The following is a 23,958-nucleotide window of genomic DNA, read 5'->3' as shown; positions in this document are numbered from 1 at the left end:
CAGGTCACCTGGGTTCCAAACTCATGAAAGTCAAAATGATCGCTGTTCAGACAAACTACAAGACACAGACTTAAAGGCACAGAATCACCTGAACCCCGACACAGAGGACAGAATAACCGGCTCATGAATGATTATTATGCATGCTGTCAACATTTGCATGCTTTCCTTGCTCTGTGACTGTATCGCAAACCTGTGTGTACAGGAATGTTCTGAGTGGGTGTTAAATCCTTTGTGACAAATGTCATCATATATCAGTGTGTGTGAGTGTGTTCTCTTCATCAGCTACGCCTCATTGATTCAGCACTGACCTCCCTGGAATAATATGAATCATATTTTATAATCAATGGGAGGGCAGAGCTCTGATAAATGCCAGTTCCATGTGACATGAAAAACACGGACAGGATCGATGGTCACATCACAGCTACTGTAGCTCACACACTGACACACTGAGAAAGGCGCTGGTCCATCAATGAGATCACTGAAGACAGGGCCTACCTGTGATTGTCCACAACAAGACAGGTCTGTCTGATCTTACACAGCTTTGAAAAGGATTGCTGTGAGGAGATGATGAAACATCTCTATTCTAAGAAGACATCATGGGGAGAAGTGGTTGGAGAGTGTCATATAAAACATTAGGAGACAGCAGTCTACAGAAGAAAGTAGAGAGAACTTCATTTTTAATATTTAAATGTACATGCACATTTTCTCCTCTCCTCGACTGCATGTGCTGCTGCAGGAAAGGGGTCATTGCCTAAGCAACCAAATACTTGTTTGCTACAACACCTTGCTTGTTTCAGCAAGGAGCAACAATATTTCTTCACGTTGTAAGAGTCCAAACCCACTGCCTCCAGGTCATCTATAAGTCGTTGCTAGGTAAATCCCCACCTTATCTCAGCTCACTGGTCACCATAGCAACACCCTCCCGTAGCACGCGCTCCAGCAGGTGTATTTCTCTCGCCATCCCCAAAGTACCTCCTTTGGCCTCCTTTACTTCCAGTTCTCTGCTGCCAATGACTGGAACGAATTGCAAACGTCACTGAAACTGGACTTACATCTCTCTCACTAACTATAAGCATCAGCTGTCAGAGCAGCTTACAGATCACTGCACCTGTACACAGCCCATCTGTAAATAGCCCACCCAACTACCTCATCCCCATATTGTTATCTTTTTGCTCTTTTGCACCCCAGTATCTCTACTTGCGCATCATTATCTGCACATCTATCACTCCAGTGTTAATGCTAAATTGTAATTACTTCGCCACTAAAGCCTATTTATTGCCTTTCCTCCTTACTTCATTTGCACACACTGTGTAAAGATTTTTCTATTCTGTTATTGCCTGTACGTTTGTTTATGTGTAACTGTGTTGTTGTTTTTGTCACACTGCTTTGCTTTATCTTGGCCAGGTCGCAGTTGTAAATGAGAACTTGTTCTCAACTGGCCTACCTGGTTAAATAAAAGGTGAAATAAAAAATAAATAAAAATGTTCCAGCAGAAATTGACTCGACCGCAAAAATGCCCGGCTGTCCCGTCCCATCTTGTTTTTTCTTAAGACAGTTTTTTTATTTTCATGGTCTTCATCCATGACTGTCGGTTACAAGGTTATACAGTACTTGTAGTTGTGCCAGCCCTAAGAGTGACAGACATACAGTACCAGTCAGAAGTTTGGACACAACTACTCATTCCAGGGTTTTTCTTTATTTTGACATTTGAAGAAATGCAAACTATGAAATAACACATATGGAATCATGTAGTAACCAAAAGTGTTAAACAAATCAACATCTGTTTTATATTTGAGATTCTTCAAAGTAGCCACCCTTTGCCTTGATGACAGCTTTGCACACTCTTGGCCTTCTCTCAACCAACTTCACCTGGAATGCTTTTCCAACAGTCTTGAAGGAGTTCCCACATACGCTTAGCACTTGTTGGCTGCTTTTGAATGGTAGTGTATTTTTACACACACACACACACTGAACTTTCCATCACACAAACACACACAGAGCTGTCAGTTGTCTAATTTACGCGGCACTGTGATGAGCACTCATTCCCGATGACCTCAGGCATCATCACAATGGGCCCATTTAGCTCTGCTGAATGAGGTTAGGACCTGGTGGAAAGGAGATGAGATGGGGTGAATTGGGAAGATTAGTGCTTAATGCTAATACTAATGGAAATGCCTGTGTCCTTCACCAGGGTCCACTGGATGGAACAATGCAGAGAAAGTGATGAGTTATCTTCCTGAAGGAGACAATGCTTCACTACTGAGAGATGAGATACTAGCAAGCACGTGTACAGGTAGAGCCCTAGGGGTGCTGGGGCCCCTGCACATTTTGTTTTTTATTTTTGACAAATTACTTGTTTTATTTTTTGTCTCTGGTTTGATTCCTGGCTGTATCAAACTGGCCGTGATTGGGAGTCCCATAGGGCAGCGCACAATTGTCCCAGCGTCATCCAGGTTAGGGTTTGTCCGGGGTAGGACGTCATTGAGAAGAAGAATTTGTTCTTAACTGACTTGCCTAGTTAAATAAAGGTTCAATAAAGAAGCTATATAGTCCCAAAAATACGTTATAGAAAAGATTATCTATATACTGACCAGGGGAGCCCCCATTCATTTTTACACAGAAGCCTGTGACATGACACACCAATAAGGACTCATCTCACGGCATTTCCAGCCCCTCCACTATCTCAGCCAATCATGGCTAGCCTGGAAGAATCCTGTATTTCTCCCAATATTCATTTTTTTCAAACGGCTCTCTTTTGAAGTAGGAACTAGCGTCAACTGCATAGGATCCTGTAACCTGCACACATATGTGCAGGCAAAATCTGAGGAGAAACACAATGATGTGTAGGCTAACTGAAATTAGACACAATTTAATAACATGTTTGCACCATATGGATTAATGACTCCCATTTTCCTTTGTGGGATTCCAAGACTAGGTATTTTAATATCTGCCCAAATATATGAACTTCATATTGCCCCAGACCTGTCAGAATAATACATCAGAGTCTCTCATTAGGCTCAGTGTAGTAAAAATGATCTGATACTATGCTCCAGGTTGAAGAAACGTCCTTCTCACCAGCACCAGAACTACAGTAAGACAGAACAAAGTCATCATAAAATAAATCCTCTTTGAAAGAGTGGAGATCCATTCACTCCACGCACAAGCTAACTCCTCTAATTTCCCCCCAACTGTCAACTCAGTGAGCTGGCTAGGAGTCATTTTTGTTTTCTCCACGTTAAAACACTTTTTCTTGGGTACAGTTGAAGTCGGATGTTTACGTACACCTAAGTTGGAGTCATTAATTAAAACTTGTTTTTCAACCACTCCACACATATCTTGTTAACAAACTATAGTTTTGGCAAGTCGGTTAGGACATCTACTTTGTGCATGACACAAGTAATTAGTCAAACAATTGTTTACAGACAGATGATTTGACTTATAATTAATTCACTGTATCACAATTCCAGTGGGTCAGAAGTTTACATACACTAAGTTGACTGTGCCTTTAAATAGCTTGGGAAATTCCAGAAAATTAGGTAATGGCTTTAGAATCTTCTGACAGGCTAATTGACATCATTTGAGTCAATTGGAGGAGTACCTGTGGATGTATTTCAAGGCCTACCTTCAAACGCAGTGCCTATTTGCTCATGGGAAAATCAAAATAAATCAGCCAAGACCTCAGAAAGAAATTGTAGACCTCCACGTCTGGTTCATCCTTGGGAGCAATTTCCAAATGCCTGAAGGTACCACATTCACCTGTACAAACAATAGTACGCAAGTATAAACACCATGGGACAACGCAGCCGTCACAACGCTCAGGAAGGAGACGGTTTCTGTCTCCTAGAGATGAACGTACTTTGGTGTGAAAAGTGCAAATCAACAACAAAGGACCTTGTGAAGATGCTGGGGGAAACAGGTACAAAATTATCTATATCCACAGTAAAACGAGTCCTATATCGACATAACCTGAAAGGCCGCTCAGCAAGGAAGAAGCCACTGCTCCAAAACCACAATAAAAAAGCCAGACTACGGTTTGCCACTGCACATGGGGACAAAGATCATACTTTTTGGAGAAATGTCCTCTGGTCTGATGAAACAGAAATAGAACTGTTTGGCTATAATGACCATTGTTATGTTTGGAGGAAAAAGAGGGATGCTTGCAAGCCGAAGAGCACCATCCCAACCACGAAGCACGGGCGTGGCAGCATCATGAGGTGGGGGTGCTTTGCTGCAGCAGGGACTGGTGCACTTTACAAAATAGATGGTGTTATGAGGAAGGAAAATTATGTGGATATATTGAAGCAACATCTCAAGACATCAGTCAGGAAGTTAAAGCTTGGTCGCAAATGGGTCTTCCAAATGGACAATGACCCCAAGCATACTTCCAAAGTTGTGGCAAAATGGCTTACGGACAACAAAGTCAAAGTATTGGAGTGGCCATCACAAAGCCCTGACCTCAATCCTATAGAATTTTTTTTGCCAGATCTAAAAAAGTGTGTGCGAGCAAGAAGGCCTACAAACCTGACTCAGTTACACCAGCTCTGTCAGGAGGAATGGGACAAAATTCACCTAACTTGTTGTGGGAAGCTTGTGAAGGCTACCCGAAATGTTTGGCCCAAGTTTAACAATTTAAAGGCAATGCTACCAAATACTAATTGAGTGTATGTAAACTTCTGACACACTGGGAATGTGACGAAATAAATCATTCCATTTTTCTATTTCACTATTTTTCTGACATTTCACATTCTAAAAATAAAGTGGTGATCCTAACTGACCTAAAAACAGGGAATTTTTATTCGGATGAAATGTCAGGAATTGTGAAAAACTGAGTTTAAATGTACTTGGCTCAGGTGTATGTAAACTTCAACTGTACATTTTATGGACAGAGTATATTTTACATTAGTTATTTTTATTTTTTGACCCTCCCTACAGCCTCAAATCTCTGAACACCATCCAGTTTTGATTTATTTTTGTCATATATTTTTCAACTGTGATGTTTTACAAAAGTTCTGAACATTTCTATTCTCATAGTTTATACAGATTGTAAATTAAACAATTTTGCTAAGTGTATTATTAAATTATTGATCGATTGACTAGGACTTGTCAAATCACTCAGCAGTGCTATTTGCAGAGTTAGCTCCAGGTAAATGTTGCAATTCTTCAGCCATTCCTGAGCCTGCAACCAAAAACAAGCTCCATATAAAGCTACATATGGACAGTAACAAAACAAATGATCTAATTATTCTGTCTCTTCGCAGTAAAATCTGCAGAGCTGAGATGGTTGTATCCCCCATATATACAGTATAATATTCTAATAATTTTAATTGAAAAACTCTATGTTTTGAATCCGGTGTCATTTTGTGTATAAGTTCATTAACCATGTGCCATGGAATCACTACAGTGCTGAAACTATTTAGAGCTATTGTTAAAGACTTTTTGAGAACATGTATGTCGAGGCCTGGTGCCTTTTACATCCACAAAGACATATGACTCGTTAGCTAGCTGGATGTACAGTACTGTGATTGGTTGTCTTTGAGGCTAGGGAGATGAGGGTAGACATGCATTGAGACAAGCAGAAAGTGGCCTCTACTGTCTAATATAGTGTCCACACCTTACACTTAAGCAGAGACATTTCCATTATTCCATTATTGTGAGCACAATGCTAAAGTCTAATATCAGTCATTGCACAGACTAGGAAATAATATTATTTTCACCCATATTTGAGGCTATGAGATCTGGAACCATGGTGCTTTCTGGAGTCATGATTGAAATCGACTCAGTAGTTTGAATCAGAGTGTAAAAGGTTAGTTACTATTCACAAGTCAGTGTGTAAATCAGCCCACTAACCAGAGCACCAAATCAGAGCACCAAATCAGAGCACCAAATTGGAGCACAAAATCAGAGCACCAGAAATGGAGGAACATCACCTTCTGAGTATTCTGGAAACCCCCAGTGTTATGACTGAATGGGAATTATAGATGGTTATGATTTTATGGAAGTCTGTAGGTTATTCAAAGTAACAGTGTCTAAAGTACAAGCTACAAAATCAATATCCTGAAGAAACAATGGATGTACACTAGCAGAGCCTCCTGTTAATGTTACAGTGTGAAAAAATGGATACAACCTCATAATTACTCAGTGAGATGCACAGTCCCGTTTCGTAAAATAGCTTTGTAAAATGGACATACAGTATGTGCTAATTGGCCCACTTGCTGTAAACAGCAATGCTGTAATTTCTGTACCGCAGGAGGTCATTAGCTAAATGGACCACAATAAGTCTTCACCTCCATGCCTCACTGTTGGAGAATAATAGAAAGATCTCAACTGGATAGTAGATCAGTAAAGAATTAAGTTGCTAGCACAAGCTGAGGAGTTGTGAGTTGTGAGAATTCAGCTGAGGAGTCACAGAGTGGATGGCAGCCAATGAATTAGAATATAACAAATAGGATTATTCTGGCTGGACACTGTTACTGCAGCTAAACCTGTTTGGGATAGGGGGCAGCCTTTTCATGTTCGGATGAAAAGCGTGCCCAGAGTAAACTGCCTGCTACTCAGGCCCAGAAGCTAATATATGCATATTATTAGTATATTGTGATAAAGAGTTTCTAAAACTCGTTGAATGATGTCTGTGAGTATAACAGAACTCATATGGCAGGTGAAAACCTGACTCAGATTTTCCACTTCCTGGTTGGAGTTGAGTCAAATTGCACTTCCTAAGGCTTCCACTAGATGTCAACAGTCTTTAGAACCTTGTTTCAGGCTTCTATTATGAATGGCTGTTTGACTAAGGGGTCTGGCAGAATGCCATGAGCTAAGTCTCGCGCACAGCCGTGAGTGTGAGCTGTGTTCCTTTTCAATTCTAAAGACAAAGGAATTGTCCGGTTGAAACATTATTGAAGATTTATGATAAAAACATCCTAAAGATTGATTCTATACATCGTTTGACATGTTTCTACGAACTGTAATAGAACTTTCTTTACTTTTCGTCTGGACTTTCATCTGGACTTGCCCGCACCTTGTGAATTTCGATTGGTGAACTAAACATGCTAACAAAAAGGAGGTATTTGGACATAAAGATTAACTTTATCGAACAAAACAAACATTTATCGTGGAACTGGGATTCCTGGGAGTGCATTCTGGTGAAGATCATCAAAGGTAAGTGAATATTTATAACGCTATTTCTGACTTTTACTGACACCACAACATGGCGGGTATCTGTATGGCTTGTTTTTGTGGCATAGCGCTGTACTCAGATTATTGCATGGCGTGCTTTTTCCGTAATGCTTTTTTGAAATCTGACACAGCGGTGGCATTAACCTCAAAAAAAACGTGCCCGTTTTAAGCGCAATATTTTGTCACAAAAAGATGCTTTACTATGCATATAATTGACAGCTTTGGAAAGAAAACACTCTGACGTTTCCAAAACTGCAAAGATATTATCTGTGAGTGCCACAGAACTGATGCTACAGGCAAAACCAAGATGAAACTTCAAACAGGAAATTAGCAGGATTTTTGAGGCTCTGTTTTTCATTGTCTCCTTATATGGCTGTGTAAGCGCCAGGAATGAGCCTGCCCTTTCTATCGTTTCTCCAAGTTGTCTGCAGTATTGTGATGTATTTGTAGGCATATCATTGGAAGATTGGCCATAAGAGACTACATTTACCAGGTGTCCGCCCGGTGACCTTTGTTGAAATTGCTGCGTAATCTCCAAGCTGCTCGCATTCATCCATGTGATTGAGACAGAGAGGAGACTTCCAGGAATGATATATCATGAAGAGATATGTGAAAAATACCTTGAGTCGATATTATGGAGTTAATGTGTCATGTTTTGTCATTTATTATCTTGTCTTGTCCCTGTGCTTCCCATTCTATTCGTTTCCCTCTGCTGGTCTTATTAGGTTCTTTCCCTCTTTCTATCCCTCTCTCTCCCCCTCCCTCTCTCACTCTCTCGCTCTCTCTTCTCTCTATCGTTCCGTTCCTGCTCCCAGCTGTTCCTATTCCCCTAATCAATCATTTAGTCTTCCCACACCTGTTCCCGATCTTTTCCCCTGATTAGAGTCCCTATTTCTTCCTTTGTGTTCCGTTCCTGTCCTGTCGGTTCCTTGTCTAGAATTCACCGTGCTGTGTTTGTGTATCGCCCTGTCGTGTCGTGTTTTCCTCAGATGCTGCGTGGTGAGCAGGTGTCTGAGTCTGTCTGGTTCAAGTGCCTTCCCGAGGCAACCTGCTGTTCACCTGCTGTTCAAGATCGAGTCTCCAGTTTGTCCTCGTCATTTCGAGTGAAAGTTGTGTTTTTTTGTTTGTAATTACTTTACTGGATTAAAGACTCTGTTTTCGCCAAGTCGCTTTTGGGTCCTCTTTCACCTGCATGACAGAAGGAACCGACCAAGGAATGGACCCAGCGACTTCAGACGCTCGTTACACTGCCGTCGAGATCCAAGGAGCCATGCTCGGCAGACACGAGCAGGAATTGTCTGCTGCTCGCCATGCCGTGGAGAACCTGGCCGCTCAGGTTTCCGACCTCTCTGGACAGTTCCAGAGTCTACGTCTCGTGCCACCTGTTACTTCCTGGCCTTCCCGAGCCTCCAGAACCTAGGGTTAATAACCCACCTTGCTACTCCGGGCAGCCCACTGAGTGCCGCTCCTTTCTCACGCAGTGTGAGATTGTGTTCTCTCTCCAACCCAACACATACTCTAGAGAGAGAGCTCGGGTTGCTTACGTCATTTCACTCCTTACTGGCCGGGCTCGAGAATGGGGCACAGCTATCTGGGAGGCAAGGGCTGATTGCTCTAACAAGTTCCAGAACTTTAAAGAGGAGATGATTCGGGTTTTTGACCGTTCAGTTTTTGGTAGGGAGGCTTCTAGGGCCCTGGCTTCCTTATGCCAAGGTGAACGGTCCATAACGGATTATTCTATTGAGTTTCGCACTCTTGCTGCCTCTAGTGAGTGGAACGAGCCGGCGCTGCTCGCTCGTTTTCTGGAGGGACTCCACGCAGTGGTTAAGGATGAGATTCTCTCCCGGGAGGTTCCTTCAGATGTGGACTCTTTGATTGCTCTCGCCATCCGCATAGAACGACGGGTAGATCTTCGTCACCGGGCTCGTGGAAGAGAGCTCGCATCAACGGTGTTTCCCTGCTCCGCATCGCAACCATCTCCCTCCTCTGGCTCAGAGTCTGAGCCCATGCAGCTGGGAGGGATTCGCATCTCGACTAAGGAGAGGGGACGGAGGATCACCAACCGCCTGTGCCTCTATTGCGGAGTTGCTGGACATTTTGTTAATTCATGTCCAGTAAAAGCCAGAGCTCATCTGTAAGCGGAGGGCTACAGGTGAGCACAACTACTCAAGTCTCTCCATCAAGATCCTGTACTACTTTGTCGGTCCATCTACGCTGGACCGGTTCGGGTGCTACATGTAGTGCCTTGATAGACTCTGGGGCTGAGGGTTGTTTCATGGACGAAGCATGGGTTCGGAAACATGACATTCCTTTCAGAGAGTTAGAGAAGCCTACGCCCATGTTCGCCTTAGATGGTAGTCATCTTCCCAGTATCAGATTTGAGACACTACCTTTAACCCTCACAGTATCTGGTAACCACAGTGAGACTATTTCTTTTTTGATTTTTCGTTCACCGTTTACACCTGTTGTTTTGGGTCATCCCTGGCTAGTATGTCATAATCCTTCTATTAATTGGTCTAGTAATTCTATCCTATCCTGGAACGTTTCTTGTCATGTGAAGTGTTTAATGTCTGCCATCCCTCCCGTTTCTTCTGTCCCTACTTCTCAGGAGGAACCTGGCGATTTGACAGGAGTGCCGGAGGAATATCATGATCTGCGCACGGTCTTCAGTCGGTCCCGAGCCAACTCCCTTCCTCCTCACCGGTCGTATGATTGTAGTATTGATCTCCTTCCGGGGACCACTCCTCCTCGGGGTAGACTATACTCTCTGTCGGCTCCCGAACGTAAGGCTCTCGAGGATTATTTGTCTGTGTCTCTTGACGCCGGTACCATAGTGCCTTCTTCCTCTCCGGCCGGGGCGGGGTTCTTTTTGTTAAGAAGAAGGACGGTACTCTGCGCCCCTGCGTGGATTATCGAGGGCTGAATGACATAACGGTTAAGAATCGTTATCCGCTTCCCCTTATGTCATCAGCCTTCGAGATTCTGCAGGGAGCCAGGTGCTTTACTAAGTTGGACCTTCGTAACGCTTACCATCTCGTGCGCATCAGAGAGGGGGACGAGTGGAAAACGGCGTTTAACACTCCGTTAGGGCATTTTGAGTACCGGGTTCTGCCGTTTGGTCTCGCCAATGCGCCAGCTGTTTTTCAGGCATTAGTTAATGATGTTCTGAGAGACATGCTGAACATCTTTGTTTTTGTCTATCTTGACGATATCCTGATTTTTTCTCCGTCACTCGAGATTCATGTTCAGCACGTTCGACGTGTTCTACAGCGCCTTTTAGAGAATTGTCTCTACGTAAAGTCTGAGAAGTGCTCTTTTCATGTCTCCTCCGTTACTTTTCTCGGTTCCGTTATTTCCGCTGAAGGCATTCAGATGGATTCCGCTAAGGTCCAAGCTGTCAGTGATTGGCCCGTTCCAAGGTCACGTGTCGAGTTGCAGCGCTTTTTAGGTTTCGCTAATTTCTATCGGCGTTTCATTCGTAATTTCGGTCAAGTTGCTGCCCCTCTCACAGCTCTTACTTCTGTCAAGACGTGTTTTAAGTGGTCCGGTTCCGCCCAGGGAGCTTTTGATCTTCTAAAAGAACGTTTTACGTCCGCTCCTATCCTCGTTACTCCTGACGTCACTAGACAATTCATTGTCGAGGTTGACGCTTCAGAGGTAGGCGTGGGAGCCATTCTATCCCAGCGCTTCCAGTCTGACGATAAGGTTCATCCTTGCGCTTATTTTTCTCATCGCCTGTCGCCATCTGAGCGCAACTATGATGTGGGTAACCGTGAACTGCTCGCCATCCGCTTAGCCCTAGGCGAATGGCGACAGTGGTTGGAGGGGGCGACCGTTCCTTTTGTCGTTTGGACAGACCATAAGAACCTTGAGTACATCCGTTCTGCCAAACGACTTAATGCCCGTCAAGCTCGTTGGGCGTTGTTTTTCGCTCGTTTCGAGTTTGTGATTTCTTACCGTCCGGGTAGCAAGAACACCAAGCCTGATGCCTTATCCCGTCTGTTTAGTTCTTCTGTGGCTTCTACTGATCCCGAGGGGATTCTTCCTTATGGGCGTGTTGTCGGGTTAACAGTCTGGGGAATTGAAAGACAGGTTAAGCAAGCACTCACGCACACTGCGTCGCCGCGCGCTTGTCCTAGTAACCTCCTTTTCGTTCCTGTTTCCACTCGTCTGGCTGTTCTTCAGTGGGCTCACTCTGCCAAGTTAGCTGGTCATCCCGGTGTTCGAGGCACTCTTGCGTCTATTCGCCAGCGCTTTTGGTGGCCGACTCAGGAGCGTGACACGCGCCGTTTCGTGGCTGCTTGTTCGGACTGCGCGCAGACTAAGTCGGGTAACTCTCCTCCTGCCGGTCGTCTCAGACCGCTCCCCATTCCTTCTCGACCATGGTCTCACATCGCCCTAGACTTCATTACCGGTCTGCCTTTGTCTGCGGGGAAGACTGTGATTCTTACGGTTGTCGATAGGTTCTCTAAGGCGGCACATTTCATTCCCTCGCTAAACTTCCTTCCGCTAAGGAGACGGCACAAATCATTATCGAGAATGTATTCAGAATTCATGGCCTCCCGTTAGACGCCGTTTCAGACAGAGGCCCGCAATTCACGTCACAGTTTTGGAGGGAGTTCTGTCGTTTGATTGGTGCGTCCGTCAGTCTCTCTTCCGGGTTTCATCCCCAGTCTAACGGTCAAGCAGAGAGGGCCAATCAGACGATTGGTCGCATACTACGCAGCCTTTCTTTCAGAAACCCTGCGTCTTGGGCAGAACAGCTCCCCTGGGCAGAATACGCTCACAATTCGCTTCCTTCGTCTGCTACCGGGTTATCTCCGTTTCAGAGTAGTCTGGGTTACCAGCCTCCTCTGTTCTCATCCCAGCTTGCCGAGTCCAGCGTTCCCTCCGCTCAAGCGTTTGTCCAACGTTGTGAGCGCACCTGGAGGAGGGTGAGGTCTGCACTTTGCCGTTACAGGGCACAGACTGTGAGAGCCGCCAATAAACGCAGGATTAAGAGTCCAAGGTATTGTTGCGGCCAGAGAGTGTGGCTTTCCACTCGCAACCTTCCTCTTACGACAGCTTCTCGTAAGTTGACTCCGCGGTTCATTGGTCCGTTCCGTGTCTCCCAGGTCGTCAATCCTGTCGCTGTGCGACTGCTTCTTCCGCGACATCTTCGTCGCGTCCATCCTGTCTTCCATGTCTCCTGTGTCAAGCCCTTTCTTCGCACCCCCGTTCGTCTTCCCTCCCCCTCCCGTCCTTGTCGAGAGCGCACCTATTTACAAGGTACATAAGATCATGGACATGCGTTCTCGGGGACGGGGTCACCAATACTTAGTGGATTGGGAGGGTTACGGTCCTGAGGAGAGGAGTTGGGTTCCGTCTCGGGACGTGCTGGACCGTTCACTCATTGATGATTTCCTCCGTTGCCGCCAGGATTCCTCCTCGAGTGCGCCAGGAGGCGCTCGGTGAGTGGGGGGTACTGTCATGTTTTGTCATTTATTATCTTGTCTTGTCCCTGTGCTTCCCATTCTATTCGTTTCCCTCTGCTGGTCTTATTAGGTTCTTTCCCTCTTTCTATCCCTCTCTCTCCCCCTCCCTCTCTCACTCTCTCGCTCTCTCTTCTCTCTATCGTTCCGTTCCTGCTCCCAGCTGTTCCTATTCCCCTAATCAATCATTTAGTCTTCCCACACCTGTTCCCGATCCTTTCCCCTGATTAGAGTCCCTATTTCTTCCTTTGTGTTCCGTTCCTGTCCTGTCGGTTCCTTGTCTAGAATTCACCGTGCTGTGTTTGTGTATCGCCCTGTCGTGTCATGTTTTCCTCAGATGCTGCGTGGTGAGCAGGTGTCTGAGTCTGTCTGGTTCAAGTGCCTTCCCGAGGCAACCTGCTGTTCACCTGCTGTTCAAGATCGAGTCTCCAGTTTGTCCTCGTCATTTCGAGTGAAAGTTGTGTTTTTTTGTTTGTAATTACTTTACTGGATTAAAGACTCTGTTTTCGCCAAGTCGCTTTTGGGTCCTCTTTCACCTGCATGACATAATGTGGAAAAAAGTTTGGCGTTTTGATGAATTAATTTTCATTTTTTTTTGGTAGCCAAACATGACGCAGAAAACGGACCGATTTCTCCTGCACAAATAATCTTTCAGGAAAAACTGAACATTTGCTATCTAACTGAGAGTCTCCTCATTGAAACCATCCAAAGTTCTTCAAAGGTAAATGATTTTATTTGAATGGTTTTCTGGTTTTTGTGAAAATGTTGCCTGCTGAATGCTAACGCTAAATGCTAACGCTAGCTATCAATAGCTATCAATACTGTTACACAAATGCTTGTTTTGCTATGGTTGAGAAGCATATTTTTGAAAATCTGAGATGACAGTGTTGTTAACAAAAGGCTAAGCTTGAGAGCTAGCATATTTATTTCATTTAATTTCATAGTTAACGTTGTGTTATGTTAATGGGCTTGAGGCTGTAGTCACGATCTCGGATCCGGGATGGCTCGACGCAGGAAGTTAAGGAGAAGTATATCTTTAATTCTATGCATAACACTTGTATCTTTTATCAAAGTTTATGATGAGTATTTCTGTAAATTGATGTGGCTCTCTGCAAATTCAATTCGAGGCACAACATTACTGAACATAACGCGCCAATGTAAACTGAGATTTTTGGATATAAATGTGAACTTTATCGAACAAAACATACATGTAATGTTTAACATGAAGTCCTATGACTGCCATCTGATGAAAGGTTAGTGATTCATTTTATCTCTATTTCTGCTTTTTGTGACTCCTCTCTTTGGCTGGAAAATGGCTGTATGTTTTTCTGTGACTAGGTGCTGACCTAACATTATCGAATGGTTTGCTTTCACTGTAAAGCCTTTTTGAAATTGGACACGGTTGCTAGATTAACAAGAAGTTAAGCTTTAATTTGGTGTATAGCACTCATGATTGTATGAAAGTTAAATATTTAAAAATATATATTTTTGAATTTCGTGCTCTGCCATTTCAGCGGATGTTGTTGAAAGTCAAATTTCCTAACATAGGCCTATACCATTACTCTATATACAAACTTATACACACAAACAACAATTTACAGAAACACACAAACAATGACTACATCTAATCTGCACAGACCCGCATGCTCAAGCCTCCATCCCTAGTGAATGCATTATTGTTTGCGACTTGGCCTTAAATTGTTCCAATTTCTTTTTCTCGGTCGTGCATGCTATTTTTGAAGGCATTCAGTTGTACAACAGTCTAGGTATCCCCCTATCCATTTCCCTTTCAAAATGTAAATCATAAATCATTCGATTTTTCCTTTGTGTCAATGATGTCGGGTTGATTGACTTCCAAGTTTTTAGTATGTGTTTTTTCAAGATGAGTGATGAGAAGAGAATTGAAGCACAGGGGTGGCAGCACCATGTTGCGGTGGTGCTTTGCTGCCTGAGGGACTGGTGCACTTCAGAAAATAGATGGCATCATGAGGAGGACAATTATGTGGATATATTGAAGCAACATCTCAAGACATCAGTCAGGAAGTTAAAGCTTGGAGTCAAATGGGTCTTCCAAATGGACAATGACCCCAAGCATACTTCCAACATTGTGGCAAAATGGCTTAAGGACAACAAGGTCAATTATTGGAGTGGCCATCACAAAGCCCTGACCTCAATCCCATAGAAAATGTGTGGGCAGAACTGAAAAAGTGTGTGCGAGCAAGGAGGCCTACAAACCTGACTCAGTTACACCAGCTCTGTCAGGAGGAATGGCACAAAATTCACCCAACCTATTGTGGGAAGCTTGTGGAAGGCTACCCAAAACATTTGACCCAAGTTAAACAATTTAAAGCCAATGCTACCAAATACTAATTGAGTGTATGTAAACTTATGACACACTGGGAATGTGATGAAAGAAATAATAGCTGAAATAAATAATTCTCTCTACTATTATTCTGACATTTCACATTCTTAAGATAAAGTGGTGATCCTAACTGACCTAAGACAGGGAATTTTGACTAGAATTAAATGTCAGGAATTGTGAAAAACAATGTGTTTAATGTATTTGGCTCAGTTGTATATACACTTCTGACTTCAACTGTAGGTCTTCACTGTCAGATGTCTCCTGCCAACTTATTTCTCCAACAAATGAAACACATTGGGCTCTATTTATATCATATATCAAAGATAATTGCATAATTATCGTATTTCGTCGTCCTAACGTAGTCTTCACTCTATTTGCCCAGCAGCTAGCCAGCTAGCCAGCTAGCAAAGCCAACGCCCACCGATTAGCAGCACTGTAGTAACTATTACACTCAACGGAACGACTTGATTAGTGTAGTGTTAGCTAGCTACATAGCTGTCTTTGCTGTCTTCGTATCCAAGATAATTGTGTAGTTTAGAGTGTGTAGTCTTAGAGTGATTATCTTAATTTACCCAGGTTAGCTAGCCAGCTATTTGTCGTCCTTAACGTAGGAGACTCTGCTAGCTAGCCAACAGCTAGCCAACAGCTAGCCGACAGCTAGCCAACAGCTAGCCAACGTCTACCGAATAGACTCAACAACCCGGTCGCATTCACAGGTAGTATCACATTTTCATTTCATTTCAGTACAGTACAAAGACGGCTATTTGTTACATAGCCGTCTTTGTATCAAAGATAATTGTGTAGTCTAGAGCGATTTTCTAGGTTAGCTAGCCAGCTATTGTCGTTCTTTTAACGCAACGTAACGTAAACAACACTGCTAGCTAGCCAGCTAGCCCCCGAATAGCAGCACTGCAGAAACTATTACACTCAACGGAACGACTTGATTAGTGTAGTGTCAACAACGCAGCCACTGCCAGCTAGCCTACTTCAGCAGTACTGTATCATTTTAATCATTTTAGTCAATAAGACTCTTGCTACGTAAGCTTAACTTCCTGAACATTCGAGACGTGTAGTCCACTTGTCATTCCAATCTCCTTTGCATTAGCATAGCCTCTTCTGTAGCCTGTCAACTATGTGTCTGTCTATCCCTGTTCTCTCCTCTCTGCACAGACCATACAAACGCTCCACACCGCGTGGCCGCGGCCACCCTAATCTGGTGGTCCCAGCGCGCACGACCCACGTGGAGTTCCAGGTCTCCGGTAGCCTCTGGAACTGCCAATCTGCGGCCAACAAGGCAGAGTTCATCTCAGCCTATGCCTCCCTCCAGTCCCTCGACTTCTTGGCACTGACGGAAACATGGATCACCACAGACAACACTGCTACTCCTACTGCTCTCTCTTTGTCCGCCCACGTGTTCTCGCACACCCCGAGAGCTTCTGGTCAGCGGGGTGGTGGCACCGGGATCCTCATCTCTCCCAAGTGGTCATTCACTCTTTCTCCCCTTACCCATCTGTCTATCGCCTCCTTTGAATTCCATGCTGTCACAGTTACCAGCCCTTTCAAGCTTAACATCCTTATCATTTATCGCCCTCCAGGTTCCCTCGGAGAGTTCATCAATGAGCTTGATGCCTTGATAAGCTCCTTTCCTGAGGACGGCTCACCTCTCACAGTGCTGGGCGACTTTAACCTCCCCACGTCTACCTTTGACTCATTCCTCTCTGCCTCCTTCTTTCCACTCCTCTCCTCTTTTGACCTCACCCTCTCACCTTCCCCCCCTACTCACAAGGCAGGCAATACGCTCGACCTCATCTTTACTAGATGCTGTTCTTCCACTAACCTCATTGCAACTCCCCTCCAAGTCTCCGACCACTACCTTGTATCCTTTTCCCACTCGCTCTCATCCAACACCTCCCACACTGCCCGTACTCGGATGGTATCGCGCCGTCCCAACCTTCGCTCTCTCTCCCCCGCTACTCTCTCCTCTTCCATCCTATCATCTCTTCCCTCTGCTCAAACCTTCTCCAACCTATCTCCTGATTCTGCCTCCTCAACCCTCCTCTCCTCCCTTTCTGCATCCTTTGACTCTCTATGTCCCCTATCCTCCAGGCCGGCATCTGCCTCTAACCCTAGGAAGCTCTTTGCCACCTTCTCCTCCCTCCTGAATCCTCCTCCCCCTCTCCCCCCTCCTCCCTCTCTGCAGATGACTTCGTCAACCATTTTGAAAAGAAGGAAGGTCGACGACATCCGATCCTCGTTTGCTAAGTCAAACGGCACCGCTGGTTCTGCTCACACTGCCCTACCCTGTTCTCTGACCTCTTTCTCCCCTCTCTCTCCAGATGAAATCTCGCGTCTTGTGACGGCCGGCCGCCCAACAACCTGCCCGCTTGACCCTATCCCCTCCTCTCTTCTCCAGACCATTTCCGGAGACCTTCTCCCTTACCTCACCTCGCTCATCAACTCATCCCTGACCGCTGGCTACGTCCCTTCCATCTTCAAGAGAGCGAGAGTTGCACCCCTTCTGAAAAAACCTACACTCGATCCCTCCGATGTCAACAACTACAGACCAGTATCCCTTCTTTCTTTTCTCTCCAAAACTCTTGAACGTGCCGTCCTTGGCCAGCTCTCCCGCTATCTCTCTCTGAATGACCTTCTTGATCCAAATCAGTCAGGTTTCAAGACTAGTCATTCAACTGAGACTGCTCTTCTCTGTATCACAGAGGCGCTCCGCACTGCTAAAGCTAACTCTTTCTCCTCTGCTCTCATCCTTCTAGACCTATCGGCTGCCTTCGATACTGTGAACCATCAGATCCTCCTCTCCACCCTCTCCGAGTTGGGCATCTCCGGCGCGGCCCACGCTTGGATTGCGTCCTACCTGAAAGGTCGCTCCTACCAGGTGGCGTGGAGAGAATCTGTCTCCTCACCACGCGCTCTCACCACTGGTGTCCCCCAGGGCTCTGTTCTAGGCCCTCTCCTATTCTCGCTATACACCAAGTCACTTGGCTCTGTCATAACCTCACATGGTCTCTCCTATCATTGCTATGCAGACGACACACAATTAATCTTCTCCTTTCCCCCCTTCTGATGACCAGGTGGTGAATCGCATCTCTGCATGTCTGGCAGACATATCAGTGTGGATGACGGATCACCACCTCAAGCTGAACCTCGGCAAGACGGAGCTGCTCTTCCTCCCGGGGAAGGACTGCCCGTTCCATGATCTCGCCATCACGGTTGACAACTCCATTGTGTCCTCCTCCCAGAGCGCTAAGAACCTTGGCGTGATCCTGGACAACACCCTGTCGTTCTCAACTAACATCAAGGCGGTGGCCCGTTCCTGTAGGTTCATGCTCTACAACATCCGCAGAGTACGACCCTGCCTCACACAGGAAGCGGCGCAGGTCCTAATCCAGGCACTTGTCATCTCCCGTCTGGATTACTGCAACTCGCTGTTGGCTGGGCTCCCTGCCTGTGCCATTAAACCCCTACAACTCATCCAGAACGCCGCAGCCCGTCTGGTGTTCAACCTTCCCAAGTTCTCTCACGTCACCCCGCTCCTCCGCTCTCTCCACTGGCTTCCAGTTGAAGCTCGCATCCGCTACAAGACCATGGTGCTTGCCTACGGAGCTGTGAGGGGAATGGCACCTCAGTACCTCCAGGCTCTGATCAGGCCCTACACCCAAACAAGGGCACTGCGTTCATCCACCTCTGGCCTGCTCGCCTCCCTACCACTGAGGAAGTACAGTTCCCGCTCAGCCCAGTCAAAACTGTTCGCTGCTCTGGCCCCCCAATGGTGGAACAAACCCCCTCACGACGCCAGGACAGCAGAGTCAATCACCACCTTCCGGAGACACCTGAAACCCCACCTCTTTAAGGAATACCTAGGATAGGATAAGTAATCCTTCTCACCCCCCCCCCTTTAAGATTTAGATGCACTATTGTAAAGTGACTGTTCTACTGGATGTCATAAGGTGAATGCACCAATTTGTAAGTCGCTCTGGATAAGAGCGTCTGCTAAATGACTTAAATGTAAAATGTAAATGTATTTTAACAAACCTAATGCAATGGTATATCTAAGCGCATGCGGTAGCACTATAGGTTCAGTGGTGCGAAAGGGCTGTGTTTTGATGAATAAACAGGTTATGGGTGTGTTGAGCCTTGGCGTGCTCCCTGAACGTACTCCCTGGTGAAATATGTGATTGCTTCAAGTTGTGTATTTACTGTATTTTATGTCTTGCCTTGGAATCAACTACAATTCCAATGTTAGTCCATTAAAGCTTGTTAAATAGCTTACAGAAACTAAATAACTAAATGTAGACCTATCTTTGCTAAACACGTTAACTTGAACCCATTTGCAGTCTACATTGTTCTAAGTTATTGCTTGGATTCAAAAGCATTCACAATGATATAGGGGCTAGGCCTACTGTAAATTGTTTTATGGGGCAGCAGGGTAGCCTAGTGGTTAGAGCATTGGACTAGCAACTGGGAGGTTGCAAGTTCAAACCCCTGAGCTGACAAGGTACAAATCTATCCTTCTGCCCCTAAACAGGCAGTTAAACCACTGTTCCTAGACTGTCATGGAAAATAAGACTTTGTTCTTAACTGACTTGTCTAGTAAAATAAAAAAATATCGCTGAGCAAGGAGATGTCAAATATTGTCAATAAGCAAGATTAAATTAATTATTGATAAACCCTAAAAATAGAACACATAATTATAATTAAATTCTAAACACAATAAAATAACAACTTGTTTTAAATAGGCTATGTCACACTTACAGGCACCATAATTCCTCCCCGTGGCCATACAATATTAAAACAAAGAAGACTATGGAGGGTTTAACGGAACATCGTAACTTTTCACAGTAGCTGGACAAAGATCCAATATAGAGCGAAAGGGAGGATGTCCATTCACCGTCATACTGCTTCCAAATCGGCCTATGATTTATGAACATAATCGGATCTCACAGATCAGGTCCCATTCACACATCTGCAGAAGTTGCATTGCAGCCACAGACATTGTAACCATTAAACCAGACAGGTGAATCATTCCAATAAGATTGGTTGTAATAAAATGAAACGAGAAAAAAAATAGCAATCAGTTTTTTAAAATAACAACAATAAATAAATATGAAATGTAATGATATCATAAAATCTCGAACCAGCCTTATAGTCGGCCTAAGGGAGAGTTTGTGTTTTAAACATATAAAACGGAAAACAAGCACTTTTCAGGTACAGATAACTTCTGAATACAAGGTTCACCGGTATTCACCAAGGTTCTCATCTCTCTATTCATGGTGGGCATTCACATAGCCTATATCATACATGTATTTTTTAAACATGTCCAAACGGGACTTGCATAGCTAAAATAAAATGGGCTTGCCTCTAATGCATAGATGAAAAGGGAATGTCAGCTCACAGTTTTACTCCTCTCAAACTTTACATTTTAATAAGTTTTGGTAATTAAGATTTATAACCAAGCGGTCTCAGGAGCCAAACCCTTTATCGAGTTTCGACTACATCGCAATTGCATTAGGCAGGACTACAAAAAGCCTTGATTTGAGAGGAGGTGAGGCCATGCTTTGTTTCTAACCAAATAAAATGAAAAAAAACCTATAAATGTTTTTTTCTGTCTCTGAATACAAAGTATATGCAGGCGCCAAAGCACATTAGGCTAATCTTGTGCCATGTGCATATGGGCAGTGTGTGTCACAGCTGGATAGGCTGTGTTTCTGCTGTCAAAATACATACCATAACCAACTTCGTTAATGCTAAAACCAGCTTTTGATTGGTCTTAAATATCCCTTTGAGTGCTGCCTCAAATTACCACTTTGGATCATGTTTTTAAGGACATACCTCAAATATTTCCACCCCTCCCATCGGAGCACAAGCAACCTGATTTAAGGCAGGTAAATTGCCGAACCCGGCATTAGGGCTGGAAAATGCCAGTGCGACAGTTTTTACATGACGAAATTGCAAACTAACACACGTTTGCCACAAGTGCCGCAGGAAATAGAGCCCATTTTCTTTATTGCAGATGAAGCTTACTGTGGCTCATCTTGAAAAATGTATATGAGGCATTCAACCAGAGGAAAGTGCCATAAAAATGGCTAATCTGAAATTAATATCCTGCTATAGTTATAATTTACCATTTATCTTAGTAGATCTACAGCGTTTAAGCAGAACAATCCTTCCCCTACAAGCCGGAAACAGGAAGTGATCAAACAGAACGTGTTGACTCACCGTGGAGACGTACTGGATGTCTCGGCAAAGCTTTGTCTCTGCAGGGAAGTCCACCAGATCCAGGAAGTTGTCCACCACCACCTGGCCGATGATATCGTGGCGCGAGAAGCGATCAAAGTCGTAGACACTGAAGTGCAGCTTGCGTGTCGGCAGCTCAGCGTACTCCACGGGGAACAGGAATACTTCATCGAACACGGGGTTGAGCGTCTTGCGGTGAACCTTGGTCTGGTGCTTGGTCTGCCGGTCCGGTAGTAGGTAGATCTTGACGTATGGGTCTGAGGTGCCCAATAAATCCTTGGCGGGGAGATCCTGCGCCTTGTGGATCTTGACGATTAGTTGCTCCAGGTCACAGTCGAACTTAAGAATGAAGTGTAGGCGTCCACAGCCTCCGCCCCGCCGGCCCCCCTCATCCCCTTCCAGGGAGCGCTGCTTGTAAAGCTCTGGTTTGAGACGGCCCAGACCCAGGCCCATCCCAGTCAGAGAGTCCTGTCTCTGGAACTGGGCCACGTTAAAGTCCGGGTTGGACCTGTTTACGGATAATCTACGGATAGAGTCAGACCTGTGGAGAGGTCAGACAGAAAGAGACACATTACCATTGTCAGCATAGGTGAGAGGAGACACACAGAGAGACAGCAAATGTGTATTTGATACAACAGAGTACCTGAATAAAATAGACAAAGGCTTTCTGCAAATATGACCATTATGGCTCAAGCAACAATCGACAAAAATAACAATTCACTGTACAGTGGATAGCAGTGGATAGACTTTCCTTCAAACACAAACAAATTACTTAAAACTAAAGTGAAACTCATTGATATAAAGAGTGTCTGGTTATAATTACTCATAGAACATTGTTTGCTGTAGAGGACGTGACTCCACAAGACTCAATGGGATAGCTGCCCTACAGCTGCTGGGTTGCTATGTCTGAGCTTCTGTTCAGTACTCTAAACCTGATTAATGCTAGAACTTCCCAACTGCCTCTTTTTTGTCACACAGGGCTTTAACAACGTAGTGAGTCATGGTTTATACCTATGTGTGGAAGAGTTTACATTGTTCTGAAGGTGAAATTAAGAATCTGGAGAAAATTATTTCAAATGGATGAATGGGCTGTCTGGTGTATTTCACTCGTGCAAAATATTGTGCAAACCAAAGTTGCAAACCAATTATGATGCCTGTACTTCAGAAGGACAGTATGAATATTTGTACAGTAGGGTTGGGGTAAATTCCAATTAAATTCATAAGTTCACTCATGGTGGATAATTGACATTGAATGACATTGAAATGTTAAAAATCTTCAAGTTACGGAATTATTCCGTAACTGTTTGGACTTTCTTTAATTGGAATTGAATTGGAATTGTAAAAACATATAACCTCTGGAATTTAATTGGAATTCAGTATTATTATATTACGCAGTTAAAGGAATGATCACAAATAGTATAGCAAATTTACTGTCGGATTATTTGTAATAATTTCAACCTGCATTCCTATATTTCTGACATGATCAGCCTGAAAGCCTGAGGGAATTTCATTTTCATTTGTGGAATTCTTGGAATTTAAACCTAACATTGGAATTTAGAGGAATGTAATTATCTCTGAATTCAAAGACTGACCTGGAATTCCAATCAAATTAAATGGAATTTAAAGGGAGAGAGAATTGAATTAGAATTACATTTGTGGAATTAACTCCAATCCTGGTAGACTGTGGTAATAATATATTATGTACTGGCAATGTACAGTATTGAAATCTTTATTCCTACTTTGATAACCATTGTGGTGAACTAATTAAATACTATGCATTATGAAAGCAAAGTAGCATTCTTAGTAGCAGTCTTATATTGTAAGGGAACTTGGTATAGTAGGTACTACAGTATACAAACACAGTACATGGCACAATAGTGACTTCATCATAGTAAAGGACTGTGATATAGTACTCACCCAATCTCTGTGTGTATAGACATTGACCGGACGGAGGGTGAGGGCTCAGTGGTCTGCCTCTGCGTACGAGGGTTGGTGTGGACCCCGTTCTCACGGCCTTTACTCTGGGTTTCCAGGGGGATGTCTGGAGATGTGTGGCTAATCTTCATGGCCGCCTCTGGGATGGGAATGATCGCCGCTATGGGGGGCGGTGATACGGGGGTCACCGGCCCCGTCACTGTCCCAGATGCCACAGGGACAATGGAGCAGCGATGTGACTCACGGCGGTCGAGGGCGGGGACGGGGGGGTCGACGGCCGTGTAGACTGGCTCCCTGGCTGGGACGTAGGGTTGCAAAGGTGCCATGGGGGAATCGTGGTGCCCATGGGTGGGCTCCTTGATGCTGGGGGAGAGGCCACGCTCCCTCCATGGGATCCAGCAGAGCTTCCAGGACACGAAGATTGAGACCCCGAACAGGGCCAGGCCACAGGCTGTCACCACCAGGGACAGCAGGCTCACCGACACATCTACAGAATGCAGGGAGGGGTGGAAATAGGGAGAGAGGGAGGAAAGAAAGGGAGAGAGTTAGTAGGGTAATTTTACTTATACAAGGATGTGAGAGGCACAGTGAGACAAACAAAGATCAATTACACATGTACAAGACAGAGTCTTGGGAGAGAATTAATCATCACATCCTCATTTAACAAAAGTTTTACCTCGCCGCCATTGAAACATTCTCTGGAGTGATGAATCACACTTCCCCATGTGGCCGTTCGACGGACAAATCTGGGTTTGGCGGATGCCA

General features: G+C 44.7%; 1 protein-coding gene across 1 annotated transcript in view; it reads right to left on the bottom strand.

Annotated features, from left to right (window-relative positions):
- Positions 1-23,958, bottom strand: part of syt9a (synaptotagmin IXa) — a 70,759-nt gene that overhangs the window by 30,872 nt on the left and 15,929 nt on the right. Inside the window, exons 2-3 of the mRNA XM_046345036.1 lie at positions 23,176-23,680; positions 21,241-21,799 (exon numbers count right to left, since the gene is read on the bottom strand). Coding sequence (XP_046200992.1) covers positions 21,241-21,799; positions 23,176-23,680 — 1,064 coding nt within the window. The remainder of the gene's footprint in view (positions 1-21,240; positions 21,800-23,175; positions 23,681-23,958) is intronic.

The sequence above is a fragment of the Oncorhynchus gorbuscha genome, linkage group LG04 (assembly GCF_021184085.1).
Source record: "Oncorhynchus gorbuscha isolate QuinsamMale2020 ecotype Even-year linkage group LG04, OgorEven_v1.0, whole genome shotgun sequence".
Taxonomy (NCBI): Eukaryota; Metazoa; Chordata; class Actinopteri; order Salmoniformes; family Salmonidae; genus Oncorhynchus; species Oncorhynchus gorbuscha.
Note: the sequence above shows the minus strand (reverse complement) of the source record. Positions and strands in the feature narration are given on the sequence as shown.